General features: G+C 45.9%; 1 protein-coding gene across 2 annotated transcripts in view; it reads right to left on the bottom strand.

Moving 5' to 3' along the window:
- LOC138569361 (uncharacterized) overlaps positions 1 to 14,464 on the bottom strand; it is a 309,424-nt gene that overhangs the window by 106,518 nt on the left and 188,442 nt on the right. For both annotated transcript variants that reach the window (XM_069647278.1, XM_069647279.1), the window contains exons 32-35: positions 13,345 to 13,436; positions 10,745 to 10,860; positions 10,227 to 10,385; positions 6,606 to 6,805 (exon numbers count right to left, since the gene is read on the bottom strand). In XM_069647278.1, the coding sequence (XP_069503379.1) occupies positions 6,606 to 6,805; positions 10,227 to 10,385; positions 10,745 to 10,860; positions 13,345 to 13,436 (567 nt within the window). The remainder of the gene's footprint in view (positions 1 to 6,605; positions 6,806 to 10,226; positions 10,386 to 10,744; positions 10,861 to 13,344; positions 13,437 to 14,464) is intronic.

The raw sequence follows: 14,464 nt of genomic DNA, 5'->3' as shown, positions 1-14,464 counted from the left end.
GGCTTGACTCCCCTCAATCAGAACCTGCTCCCAACCTCTGGGACTGCTTGGATGGAATAGGCAAATGGATGTCGGCCAACTGGATTAAGCTGAATGGAATAAAACAGAGGCACTGGTGTTTGGTCCCCAGTCAGCCGGTAGTCTGTGGAATTCTCAATTCTGGCCTGAATTGCGTGCCCCTTGTCCAATGGTGTGCGCATCAGTAAAGAGCCTAGAATGAGACTTCTCCCCAGTGGATCGCGAGAGTGTGTAATGCTGGGTTTGGGAAACTTGAAATCCTAAGGAAGATACTGCCTCTTCTGCCCTCCAATAGCAGTGCTATGTTGGTTACTTCAACGATAATGGGGTCACTGGACTATTGCAATGGGATTTACCTGGGGCAACCCAGGTTTCAGCTACAACGAATGCAGGTACTCCAGAATGCTGCAGCCAGTTTGGCACTTAATGCCCCCGTTTCACTCCGTCTGTTGGCCTCCTGCGGTGCCCCCATTGGCTCCCAGTGGCAGAGTAGATACAGTTCAAGATACTTTGTGTCAATCGCCGTGCTCTGTACAACGTAGGGCCAGAGTATTTGAAAGACAAGATAGAGCGCTATTACCCAACTAGGCAGCTGCGCTCCTCCACTCAGGCACTTCTTAAAGTGCCTAGGTTTCAGCAGGCGCAGTTTGGCAGCTGCTCTTTCTCTGTCATGCCCCTACACTGTGGAATTGTCTTCTTCCAGCGCTCAGAGTGACAGAGGAGCACCTTCTCTCCAAAGTGCACTTAAGTCCTTCTTGTTTTTATACAGTAGCGTGCACTTCCTACTGATGTGTTTTCTCTGTACCGCCAAACAGCAGAACCTAGACGCCTTTGCACCGTATATACGTTTTTTAATTATAATAATAATTTTAAAAAACGCACAGGAAAATGTGACAAGCACAGAAGGGGAAATTCTGTCCATTCTGTGCACTGTCTGCGCCTCATGCCACTGATGTTCAACATACATTTCTATCCCCTTGTAAAGGGATACAGATGTATTTTCCTGCAACACAAGTCTTTTAGTAGCTGTGGTGTCCTGTTTTTGCCGCGCTGCAAGTACAACGCAGGGCTGTACCGTGCTGCACATGTAGCATGGCAAAGAACCACACCGCGGGGAGCGGTGTCGCTATTTTTATTGGATGGGGGTGGGGTTTGGGCGGGCAGGAAGCCATCTTGAGGTCAGGCGATGAGACCGTTGTTCAGGAGCAGAGGTGGAGGAAATGAATCCCCCACAGGTAAGTGGGTGTGATGGTTGGGGGAGGGGTGCAGGGGATCGCACCTCTTCGTGGTGCTAGAGGCAAGGGGTTTGGGTTGATGGGGGAACCCCTCTTCGAAGAGGCAGGTTGGGACCGGGCAGCGAGAGAAGGAGCTTTGACACAAGCACTAAATGCATCTGAAGTTAAGACACAGAACTAGTGCTTTAAATAGAAACTGAGTAGTGCAGGTACTCACTATCCCAGAGTACCTGCTTACTGTTGAGAAGTGTCGGTACTGCGCCATTAAGGGTAGTCGCTTCCTGATGAGAAGTGCTGGTACTATGACGTACAAATAAAAGAAGTGCAGATACTCAGGACCGGTAAGTACCTGCCCATTTAAAGCATTGCACAGAACCATGTGTGTCATACCAAAATGCCCTTTCAGCACCCACGTGAAGGCTGGGAACAAATAAATATATTAGAGATGGGCAAGGGGGCCTGTAGCGAATGTATCCAAGCGGGAATGTTGCGCAGCATTTACCACCCTTCCGTAAATGCGCAGCTCACCTTTGAGAATTAGGTTACCTGCCCATCTTGTGCGATCGGGAATCTTAGAAAAGCCCGAGTGGTGTGCGCTTCTGAGATGTCATTTCCGTTTGACCTGGAACTTTTATTTCTCAAGTACAGAGCAAATGTTCAGAGTGAAGTCACGTAGTGGCATTTGCAATGTTTCGGGATCAAAAGGGAGGTGTAAAGAGAGTTGTTACACATTATCATCTATCTTAGCACCTTTTTTCTGATCAAGGGATTGTCTTTTTGTCTAATCCATCATGCTTCCCTGCCCTGCTTCTGAACAACACCACCTGGTTTAACACCAGCCTTCATTTTCATACTGACATTGAATCAACGGATTCTTATGGAATCCGCCTGACTTTTACACCTAGTAAAAGCAGACGAATGCCATAGGAATCCATTGCTCAGCACTCACTGGATCGATAATCGCAGGAGGGATTTACACTTTTCTGCAAACATAGTGGAAACGTTGAGAGTAAATTCGATGTTCGTTATATTTTACTCTTCACTTTTCCACTACGTGGTGGAAAAGTAAAACAATGGCACAGAGGGGACCTTTTGCACTTAAGTGCAAACAGAAGCGGTCCCCTCTGTGCAGTTTTGGTATAGACACCTCTCAAAGTTTCTAAGCAATGTAAGTCAGCTTCCATTCCATTGGTGGCTGATTGCTGTGATGTATTGTCACTTCAGTGGGGAGGTTATATACTGGACATTCACAATGGTGCCTAGCAACCTAAGTAAATGAAAGGAATACATGCACTGATCTGGCCTGGAGAATGCTTGTAATCTGGTGGATGGATCTAGTGTAGGAGGGCTTTGACAACATGGAAGTTCAAAATATGAAAACGACCCTACTCTTTAATTAGAAATAGTGGTGTTGTGAGGTCACTAAAAGGTTTCCCAGAAAGTTGGCAAAGTAAGCAACTTTTCTTAAAAGAGCCTCTGCAATCCGTTTCATGTTGCTTCTCGTTTCGCATACTGCCCTCTTAAAAGAAAGACAGAAACTGCACTATCTTGCATTATGCCACTTCTGTGATTTACATAGTATGATGTCTCATGGTTTAGGTAACAATAATTTCGATGACTCGGCTCATACTTCGGTTGTTGGAGTCCGGTCCTGCTCCTGGCTCGGCTCTGTAATGCCCCCAAGCCCCCACCACTTTTGTGACCTGTCCTCGTCTATTTCGCAAATGCTAAATCCAATCCACAACTACGCTTTGCTTATCCACATTGATGTACGTGCTAGTGATGTAATGCACAAAGTAGGTCACATGATTTATCTAAGTGGCACTTTTCAGAGGATGTTGGCTGGTGACGCTTTCAAGTGACACAGCTACCACCAGAGTACAAGTTCTCCACGGGTCCGCAGAATTAGATATCCAGATGCAAGTTAGCCATATTGGAAAGAGCATATGCATTATGGAGAGTTTTGCGTCATGTGGCATCTGTCACTCATCATGAAAGCTTTCAAAGATTCTCAACAGTCTTGTACCTTTAAGGAATGAAGTGACACGTTTAGGTTCCATGACATGTTCAAATTCAATATGACTGAATGCTAGCAAGTGTGACCATCAAACCCTGATTTGCTTGTACTAAGGAGGGCCTGGCTTGATACAGGCGTGGTGACCGGTGCAATGGGATGCGGCCATGGTGCCCCCATTCTATTGAGCCGCATTGGATGTCCCTGGGGGCCCAGCTGCTTTTTAAGTCCTGTGCCTCTCATACAAGGTGGTATATCTAGGGAAGCCTCTTTATATGTATTTATTTTTTTGAGAGTTTTGTTTTATGATATGATATGATATGGCATTTATAACGCACCTATACACAAGTGTTTCAAGGCGCGATGAGGTGAGGGAGGGGGAACAACGGGAAGACAGACAACGATCTTACTAGGCCAGGTGTCATTCAGATTGCGCAAGTGCATGGGAAGGGGGAAAGGGAAAAGTGTGTGGGGGAAGCAAGAGGGGAAAGTGCAGTACAAGGGATAGTAGAGTAAATAAGACAATAAAACAGCCAGATGATGGCAAGTGCAAGGTAAGTGCAGACATAAGTGCTGGTAGGGGGGACTGAAGGGATCCTGAAAACGATCCCCAGGTGCCGGGGTTGCCAGGGAGGCAGTGCAGGTTTTCACTTGGTTCTCGCCTTCTGGCCTACAAAGGGCTGAACACATCTAGACGGGATGCATGTGTGGAGGTGGGCTAGCGTGGGCAATACAAATAAAACAACAGTTATAGAAATGTATGTGATGGTGGCAAATTGGCACGCAAACGATCTCTGAAGCATTAGCATCTTTTAGGAGCAAATCACATTTCCTTCTGGGGTCCCCAGAGTTCAAAACAACTGGTAACAATAACCATCCCCAAAACAGCCTTGCGGACATGGGGTAAACTTTGAACTGATCTACAAATTCTGCCCACATTTTTTTGTATTTAGGAAAAATAAAATGAAAGACTCATTTATTAAAACTACTATTGTATGTAAATGGCAGGTAGCAGTTATGTTATTGTATTGCAAAGTAGCCCAACGTAGGCGCTTCGTACAATTGTAATATGTATAAATGAAGGGTACATACATTAATAAGCACAAGGTGAAATATAGATAAAATGGTGGTTGAGTATGAGCCTGTGCCTTCCACTGAACAAACAACTCTGCAGTGTAGTTCCCATGTAACAGCCGCAGGGGTAGTAGAAGAGGTGCTTTTGGAAACATGAGGTGCATGTGTGTCGCCAAAAGAAGTCCCATTCCCTAAAATATGAAAAGTCAAGTAGATCCCCAAGTAATACATGAATGAATCTTTTGTAATGTGCTTAATCCAGGGGTCCAGTCTCTAATCGCAGAACCGGGAATCAAACCGGTGTTGCTCTGCATTGTCTTGCTTCCAAGAGAAATGCGTTGCCCCTGAGCTATCCTCCTGGTCCAAGTAGACACACGTTCATGTTTCTGTGTCTTTGCGTGATAATCAGTTGTCTGGTTACAGTTTGTGTGTTTTCCAAAGGCTTCGAAAACATCTTTAAATAATCCTTCCGGGAGCTGGAGCAAAGACCTCCTACCATGCTGCCAACAACTTCATGAGACACAGTGCCTCTGAGGTACCAAAAGCGATTCGCAAAAGAAGGTGCATGCAGCCTGGCGGGCAGAGCAGAGCGTAGACAGGGTAGGGCCTGGCTAAGCAAGGCCCACTCAAAGTCTGTAAATGCACGGGAGCCAGAGGCCTACAGAGCAGCTGAGGAGGCAGCGTCATGTCGAGACAGCAGGTAATGGAAAAAAAGCGGTTTTGTTTGTGTGTATGCATGTGTGTGTGAAGATTGTATGTATGTATGTATGCATGAGAGGGTGTGTGTACGTGCATGTATGTATGTATGCAAGGGTGTGTCTAATGAATGAATGCAGTTTGAATGATGTACATGGGTGTGAGTGTGAATGCATCATGAAGTTTCTGGGTGTGAGTGCGAATGACATTGAAGCTGAATGGGTGCATGACTGGTGGTTGAATGTGTATGAATATGTGTGTGTGTGTACTCTGTGTGGGTATATCTCTGTGTGTGCATATATCTGTGTCTGTACATGTTTATGTATCTGTGTGCATGTAACCGTGTGTGTGCATCTTGTGTGTGTGTGTGTGTGTGTGTATCTCTGCGTGTGTATATTCTCTGTGTATCTTGAGTGTGTGTGTCTAAGTATGTCTGTATGTGTGCTTGTCTGTGTGTGTGCGTGTGTGTCTCTGCATGTGAGTGTGTGTTTAAGTGTCTGTGTATGTGTGTGTATGTCTGTGTGCGAGTGTCTGTGCATGTATATGTGTCTGTCAGTTTTCATGTGTCCGTCTGTTTCTGTGTATGTGAGGCTGGGGCACGGGGAGGAGCATTGGAGCATGAACATTTTTTGCCAGGAGCATGGCATGCTTTACTGCCGATTCTGGCCAAAGCACAAACAACTTGAGTGTTATGTGAAGGAGGGGTTGCGCTCAGAGAGGTTACTCTAATGGGCTGGCTGGGTGCTATTGTGGCATTTAATTTCTTACTCTCATTAAGGGCAAAGCCGACAGAATGAGTGTTTCTACATGTGGGAGTGGAAGGCATGTTTCCTTGCTGTGACATGGAATTTGTTGTTATTGCTGTGAAGGTCAAAGGCAACATAAGTGTTCTTAAATTGAGGTCGGAGGGAGGCATTTGTGCAGCCTGCAAGGCAATGTTTACTTTGGTGTGACATTTAGTGGTGTTAGGGGGGGAAATACAACATGAGGGTTCCTATGTAGGGGAGGATTTGTGTGGCCAGCAAGGACATGTTTTCTTACTGTGGTAAGGCTTTTTAGTTACTGTCCTTAAGGCAAAGCCAACAGGGGTATGTTCTTACGTGGGGATACTGGCATATATTGGTGCATCAGAATGGACGTCTGGGCACAATCAGTATGAAAATGTTTTTTGCACTTGCAGAGTACTGGCCTATATATATAGTGGGCAAAGGCATTATGAAAATGTGCTGGAAAATACTCCTGTGCATTGTTGGTGACTTGGCATTGAATGGGCTTTGTTCATGTCTTACCCTAAAAAACCGAATGCAAACTGTGTGGATTTTCATCATAAAAAGTGTACTGTAAAAGGCACCATTTTAACCCATTATTAAAAGAAATTCTCTGGGGCAAACCCCGAACCTTCGTTGACTGCTTTGCTCTCCCTGGCTATGCTTGATTGCTCCTGCACATTCACCCAGGGGCACAACAAGCCCTCTTCCCACTGCGGGCTCCCCTTCGGGTGGGCCTACTACTTTAGCTCCAGGCCCCGCTTGTTACACAGTCCTGGCGACGCCTCTGAGGCAACTTACATTTGCTGATGGGAACCACAGTCTATGTTGCTGGGTAGCTGGAGGATGATGGTCTCGTTCACATATTGCAGGATGTTTGTAAAGTGGTCATGGAACCAGAATCTCCATTCCACTGCAGTAAATGTTGAGTAATGTATTGATAGCCGTTGCGTAAAGCAGGACAGAATCACTGTGCCGATCTCGGTGTTCATGAGTTCCGACTGCAAGAAACAAAAAAATAGCCAATATCAGTGATGAGACGTGGCTTCAGGCTGACAAGTTCATAATATCAGTCAATCTTTCAGACAGCAAATTGGGAGTATTATGGACGTGGCTTTAAATTGCCTTTGACATCACAACTTCTATCAATAATAATAACCCTGCCTACATAAAGCGGTTCCATGTGATAAAATGGCCATGGATGCAAAATATTGCAGCAAAAAGGCAGTGGTTTTGCCGCCGCAATCCATGTAAAGGATGCGAGGGACACCCCTGGAACCCGCAGACCCATTATACCATTTAAGGGAAGAGGGGGACACCCCCGCAACACCTGCTCCCCTTAAATGGTATACCAGGGTACACCTTTACCGGGTCAAACCATGCATACCCATAAAAATGGCTAACACAGTTCTTTCCCACTTGGTTAAAATAATAGACATCATGACTATCCAATTTGATCATATTTAATATGTTGACCTTGGCAGGAGTAAGGGCACAGACAGCATTGACAGGATTCAAACCTTTGGCCAGTAGGTTAAACAGATCCCAATAAACATGTGCTACCCTGTTCTGAGCTCTCTGACTGGCTAGTTCCCAAACCTGCAGATCATGGAGCCACGTAGACAGTTGCAGCTTTGAGAACTGTCTGTCTTGGGTTCTTTGGGCTATTTATAAACTAGCACTGCCTTGTTAGACAAAGAAACCTTTCTGAAACAAAAGCCTTGCTTTGAGATCATTTGCATACCCACAGTATGGCTTTGCTCATGTGGCTCTGAACTGGAGCCGAACTTCCAGTGATGGCTACTGGGTGGCGCTGTCTCATGTGTGACTTTGCACAAATGACTTATTCTTCTGTTACTTTCCCAGAAATCCTGGGATTCAGCATTTCCCTCTGCAGCAGTTAATTTCCATGTCGATTACTAGTGTGTGGCAGAAGAGAAAACATGTTCTACTGCAAATCAAGTAAATGTATCGCAAAGAGACTGTAACGCACTCATTTCTTCCTGTAGTGTTGCACATTCCAAATGCTACTTTTTCCCCTCCATTTCTTTTATTTTGGATCATAGTTGTCCCATTCCAGGCACCTGCTGCGGCAATGTATGCATTCAATTCCAGATAAAGGGGAGAGGAACTAGGAGTGGGAGGACGCAGCCTGCCGGTAGCCTTGGGCTTCCCACTCATCCGCGGACTGTACGCGGCCATGCTTATCTCCTTGACATTTCCATCCACTCAAGCAACACGTCCATTGGGAGGCATTCTCCTTTTCATGCGCTCCTGCAGGATCCACTTGGGCTCAGTCCTGTCTCTGAAGGGGTTGCTCACCTCAAACACCTCCTCTCCATCACTCCCAAAGCTTCTGTAACACTCCAAGGACAGTGCACCGGATGCTTCCAGGTTAAAGTTCAGCCAGAGTCACCACCAAGCATGAGAGGCGCAGGCCCCGGTGCTGGGGAGTGCGGGCTCATTAAATGGAGCTAATTCTAGAAGTCATCGGGCAGCGGTGCGGGCCTGGCCTGTGCCACCTCCTCCCCGGCTTCCAGCTGCCGGTCGGCAAGAGTGCAGAGGGAGCCCAGTAGAGAGCTCCATGTGAGCCGAGAGAGCCTCAAGTAGGAGCCACCTTTACCGAACAGCGTGCTTGGTAATCCCCACCACCCAACCACTTCTGCTTCCATTAGTGAGAGCAGAAAGTCCAACGCAGCTGAGTGGCATGAACTACTGTCACTCAGAAAAGCATTATGCACGTATGTATCATGTTGCGCTGCACCACTCACTAGAGTGCCATCCATGGTGTGAGCGCTTCCTGCTGCACTGGCCTGAGGTGCTCACAAAACAATGGTTGCCTGAGCATTTCCGTCTTGTCAAAAAAAAACACACACACACACACACACACACACACACCCATCAGTGCCACAGTTTCTGTCACGGTGCTGTCAGCTGCTTAATCAGGAGCGGAGTCTCATTAAAAATGGGAAAATGTGTCACCACCAAATGGAGGCTCATGATGCTCAGGGCCATGCTCAGTGAAGTGCTGACCTTGCTATACCTGCATCTCATCCTTCAGGTTGGGTCACTTACCACGCATATAATGGTATTGTTGGGACAGGCTGCACCTGCACATTTGAGGATCTACCTTACATATGGTGACTAACTAGACATATGATGAAAGTTATCAAGCATTTGTGCTGCACGTGACATGGTTACATGTGATTTAATCGAATTACAAAACAACGAATCAATGTTTACCTAATAATAAACATCTAATACAAAAATATCGAATTTTGGTTCCTCCCTCCGACCCTCCCCCTTTTTTATAATTTTTCCCCACCCCCAAAACCACTATTCCCATTCCCAACCCCATATATCTATTTTCCTAAAATTCGATATTTTGGTATTAGGCCTTTTTTTATTAGGTACATTTTCATTTATGTTTTTCTAATCGACCAAATCAATGCATACCCATGACATATGATAGTACTACCTGTAAGACTAAACCTCACACATGGCGACCATGAAAGTGATGCGATGGAATCAATGGGGTCGCTGCATGGCATTAGTATGCGTTTTTGTGGTCACTGACGCTGCACCGCTTATATGACTGCCTCACATGTGAGGATACACATTTCATATGAGGAATATGCAGGTATAGGTTCTTATTGTTGGGAATTTGAGGCTGCCCTTGGCTACCTTACATATTGGGAACACAAACAGTGGCAGGTATTGCCATCATTTGCCCAGTTGTTCGCCACAGTTGCATTACGTGGGTGCTGCAGCCTGCCCACTTGCACAGAGAGAGCTCACGTGGTAATGTCTGACAAGTGATGGTACTACCTGACCAGAAGATGGCAACAGCTGGTGTGAGTCCATGGGCACAAGACAATGGGGGTCCTTATGAGGTAGGCGGTAAGGAGTTAACAGCGCTGGTAAAGGTGCCGGAGCCGTCAACCCCTTACCTCCCCATTACGAGTCTGCTCGCGGGAACACGCTAAGGATGCCTGGTTTTACCAAGCGCTCTTAGCGGGTCCTGCGAGCAAACCAGGGTGCTAACAATGGGACCGTTATGAGCAGGCCCGTTGTTAGCATCCTCCCCATTCACATTGAGCGCTGTTGGGGCTCAAATGGGAATGGGGATGTTCAGGGTCTGGGTTCCTTGAATGAGGAAATACCAGGCCCTCCAAGGTCGGAATGGCCCGGTAATTCCTCTTTTAAGGAACCCGGACCCGGTACGCAGTAAGGGGGTAACCATGCCGCAAATAGTGTCATGGTTACCTCCTACCGTGTAATGACCCCCAATGTCTGCTAAGGGCTTACCCACTGCCCATACAGGAGCCACCACTTTTGTCTTTGCCAGTTATTGTTTAGCACATGTGCCCTTCTAGTTGCTGTATGAGAGCAGCTTTTGAAACATGCAAGCATAATGTGTACCTGTGCATTGGTGTTCAGTTCAGTCAGAAATGAAGCCAGATCTTCGTTTGTCTTCAGATACTCAAAAGTAGTGATGAAGGCTGCCTCGTTGTTAAGGGCGCCCGACGTCTTTGCATACTCGCCAATCTGTTGAGCTGTGCACACAGACAGTGCTGAAGCCTAAGAGAGAGATCACGATTGGTCACGTGTTGCAACGCTACTACGTTCGGGCAATAGGTATAGAATGTTCAGTGGCACTGCAACATGATCAGGCGGCATCAAATGCACCCCCACATATATAGATCCGAACAGAAAAACGTGCCTGGTTTGCCCCAACCATCGCTGCTACATTCACAAAGATTTACTCTGGAGTTTCTGCAGGCACCTCTCTGTTTGCTCCAGTGCACATCTGTGTGAAGTAGGAATATGATGTGTGGGTGGTGTAAGCCAGCCATGCTCGGGCCGCTCCTGTTTTGCTGCAGAGAACATCTTTGTGGATCAGACAGAAAGTGATAAGGTGTTGAAAAGCGTGGAGATACCTCATCAAAGCCAGCATTGAGTTGCTTGTATTCGCTCATGTTGGCATACTCCTTGAAGGACCCATACCAAGTTGTTATCCATTCACTGCTGGTCTCATTGCTCCGACATTGATCACCTGCCAAGAGATTTGTATGTTACCGCCAGTGCCGAATGATTGCAGGAAAGTCAGCGAGAAATACATTACATATTTGCCAAACAAGCCTAATCAGGAATTCATGCTTTTCAGAGCTCATATGGCGACACACTCCACCCAGGGTTCACCATAAATGCCCCACTGACATTTCAAGTGGAGTTTTCTCCTGACTAGGAGACAGAAGGACAGACGAGAAAAGCACTGGTAGATCTGCAGGAAGATACACGTTGAGGTTACCTGCATTTTCAACAGGTCTTTCTCCCACAGTGGGGTTGCAAAGACCCACCTTGAGATCTGTAAAATATGGATCAATTGCGTCTCTCACCTGTAAATGAAGCCTCAGTCCTTGTAACATAGCTTTAGCCTTTCCAAGACATTCTGGCTTTTACTTAAATGTGCAGATGCTGATCAGCATTGAGAATCTTGCTGCGTAGCGGTCTACAACCTTTGGCTCTCGAGATGTTGTGGACTACAAACTTCACCAGTCCTGGACAGAATAGTCAAAGGTGAAGGGTCATGGGAGTTGTAGTGCAAAACATCAGGAGAGCCACAGGTTGCTGATCCCCTGATCACGCACTAAATAGGTATTGGGTGCCATAATTATCAGACAATATTTCTGTCTCAACACTGTAGTGTTTATGTTGCAGCTTAAGACCCCACACATAGAAGTACTGTCAAACAATAAGCTGTGGTACATGCAAGCTGTCACATGACCACATCTATCTAATCATCTATCGTATACAGACTGAACATGACGAGAATTGATCTCTTCAATGAATTCAGAAATTCCGTCATTCTACTCTGAGGGTCCATGATCATGCATGTTCTGCATACCTCAGCATATCTTCTGGATTTACAGACCCCTGACCTTGAACACATTCACGCCTGAACTAGCAACACTTCATACCTCTATGATTGCTATCAACAACTGGGTCTAACAAACACAACATCTTCCTATACATCTGCATCATTCCTATGCCCCATTGGTAATTGAGGGCGCCATGATTTCTTTTTGAAATGCCAACTAATCCTGATTGTCCTTCAGGGTAGATGTGGATCTGACCCTCATGAATGCTCACTCGACAGTCTAATTACACACATTTGGTGTGCAGACATCTTTCTGGGCCCTCTGTCCATGGTAAATGATTTTGCCATCTGGTTCTCTCGCCCCCTGCACAGTTCTGCCTTCCCATCATTCTGTTCCCCAGGCACGCCCATTTGTCCTTCCGAGAGGTGGGTGGGTTCTTTCCTTGACAGGAGCTCAATCACACCACTCTCTGTCTTCCACGGGGGAGGGAGAACTGCTATGTACCCCACCCTTTTTAACTTCTCTTGCCACGGGTCACACACAGGTGACCCTCAGATTTCTTCTTCAGGGTCCACGACCCCACCATTTCCCACTACTTAAAGCAGCATTGCACCCTTCCCACCCTCTCAAACCCACAAAATCACCATGGAAACGAGGTCACAGAATAATGAACCACTCCACTAGAGTCATGTATCAATCTCTCTCTTGTCGACTAATGGCTCTGAGTCCCTACTTCTGCCCAGCTTCTCTCCCGCATGGAGGTATGGTCCGAACTACAGCCTAACTTGGGTTCTATGAGGTCCTGTAACCCTGTGCTTGTTACTGTTTAGTGTCTGTTATTCTATTTACTAAATTTGTAATTCCCTTCATGCTCTGTAGGCCCACTCAGACCACAATTGTAGGGATAGTTTTAGGGAGGGATGCAAGAGGTTTGCAGAGGTCCATTGGGTGGAAAGTCAATGTTAACATCAAGATTCAAAACCTGATCACAACAAATGTGTCTTGAGGTATTTTCTCTAGGGTAGGCTGTATATCTCCAGTCTGAGAAGTAGTGCGAGGGAGTCCCTAAAGGAATTTGAGACAATTTAGGACCCTCATAAAGTAAAATACTAGGACTGCATCTAATGTATTGCCTTGAAAACGCCCACAGGGCGAAACCTCACGACATGGAGTTGGGACACTTAGCTGAATTGTCCAAACAGTAAAGTTGTGAATTTAGTGGCACAACAAGCTGAATTGTCCAAACAGTAAAGTTACTAATTTACTAACCCACCTGAAATGACCAAGTCACAAGAACAGAGTTGACCCAATGTTTGTATGAGAACAACCTGTAAATTATACGTCTTTTGAATTCAACTCATGTATTAAGCATCAATTCGTTGTGTTTCATTTATGATATCAGTGAGAGGTGCTTACAATGGGGATTCTAGCTTCTAAACTATATTCTAAGGCCTAGGTTGTAGACCTTCTCCACTGGTGAGCAGCCCTGCGAATTGCCACAAAGGCAAAACATACTTACAAATGAGCTAAAGCTCTGGTGGGGCTGCCAAAGCAACTCTACAACCACACATTGTGCAAGAGACAGTAAGGCAACGTTAAGAAGGAAAATTCCAACAGCGACAGGTTATAGTGCACATGCATGCACACGAGGCCCTTACCTTGATTTTTCAGGAAGTTCACTATTCTGGTGTGTATGGCTTGGCCTTGACTTTTCGAAAGTTGGTGAAATTGTTTGCCAAATCCTTGGACCCTGAATTAGCAAAAGGAGATAAGGGGTCAAAGTGCATTGTAAATAAATCAGCTCAGAGCACTGCTTCATTCATACTGTCAGGGAACGGGGTCTGTAGAACAAGCAAGGGCACCTTTGCCTTTGAACTTCCAGGGCTTCGATCAAAATGGTAAACAGTTGTTTCTCAAGCTGACCAAACAAGTATGCAAATAATCTCCATCAAAGTTCATTTAATTACCCTTTTGTCAAACATTTTCATTGTGGATATGAAATGCTGCAATGTGAAGTGGTCTTGTATCGAGATACGCTACCATTTTGGTGCTCTTGTTGTTTGTGGCCCCGCTAAAAAAAGGTGTGGCAGATACATTGTTGATGGGACGGATGGGGAGGCAGATGCAAAACCCACGTTGTCGACGCATGCAGCCAGGAAGTACCCGAGTTCTGACTGCTGGTGTGGCTCGAAGTGGTTGTGGTGGCAGTGCTGGATCAAACCCTGTGGAAGTCCCTTGGTAGTAAAAATGTTGGGGCCCCATTCGCTAATTATCTCCTAATAAGTTTTTAACGTTACCAAACAACTATGTTAATAGACCAATTTTATTACAGTCTGTACATTACACGTTTGCCAACCTACTGCCTTCCAAAATGCGCGCACATTCCAGTAAGTGGCTTTCTGAAGTGGCTGTTATGGCTGAGGGAGCCTGCCAGGGGAAAACGTTGGATTTACTAACTTCTGTTTCATGCCAATAACGGTGTGTGTTTATATTTAATTACGGCCAAAATACAGACTGGACGCCACGCCCGCTTGATTTCAAAAACAGCGCGCAAGCGCATTCGGCGCGTGCACATTCCAGCAAGTAGCTTTCTGAAGTGGCTGTTACGGCTGAGGGAGGCTGCCAGTGGAAAACTTTGGATTTACTAACTTCTGTTTCACGTAAATAACGGTATGCTGATAAGAAGCCCAAGACTTCAGGAGCAACTGTATATTAGTTATTGGACACATGTTCATTACATAGTGCCTTTATTTATATTTTAGGTGTGTTTTTATATTT

The sequence above is a fragment of the Ambystoma mexicanum genome, chromosome 2q (assembly GCF_040938575.1).
Source record: "Ambystoma mexicanum isolate Mex_15411 chromosome 2q, UKY_AmexF1_1, whole genome shotgun sequence".
NCBI classification, from domain to species: domain Eukaryota; kingdom Metazoa; phylum Chordata; class Amphibia; order Caudata; family Ambystomatidae; genus Ambystoma; species Ambystoma mexicanum.
Note: the sequence above shows the minus strand (reverse complement) of the source record. Positions and strands in the feature narration are given on the sequence as shown.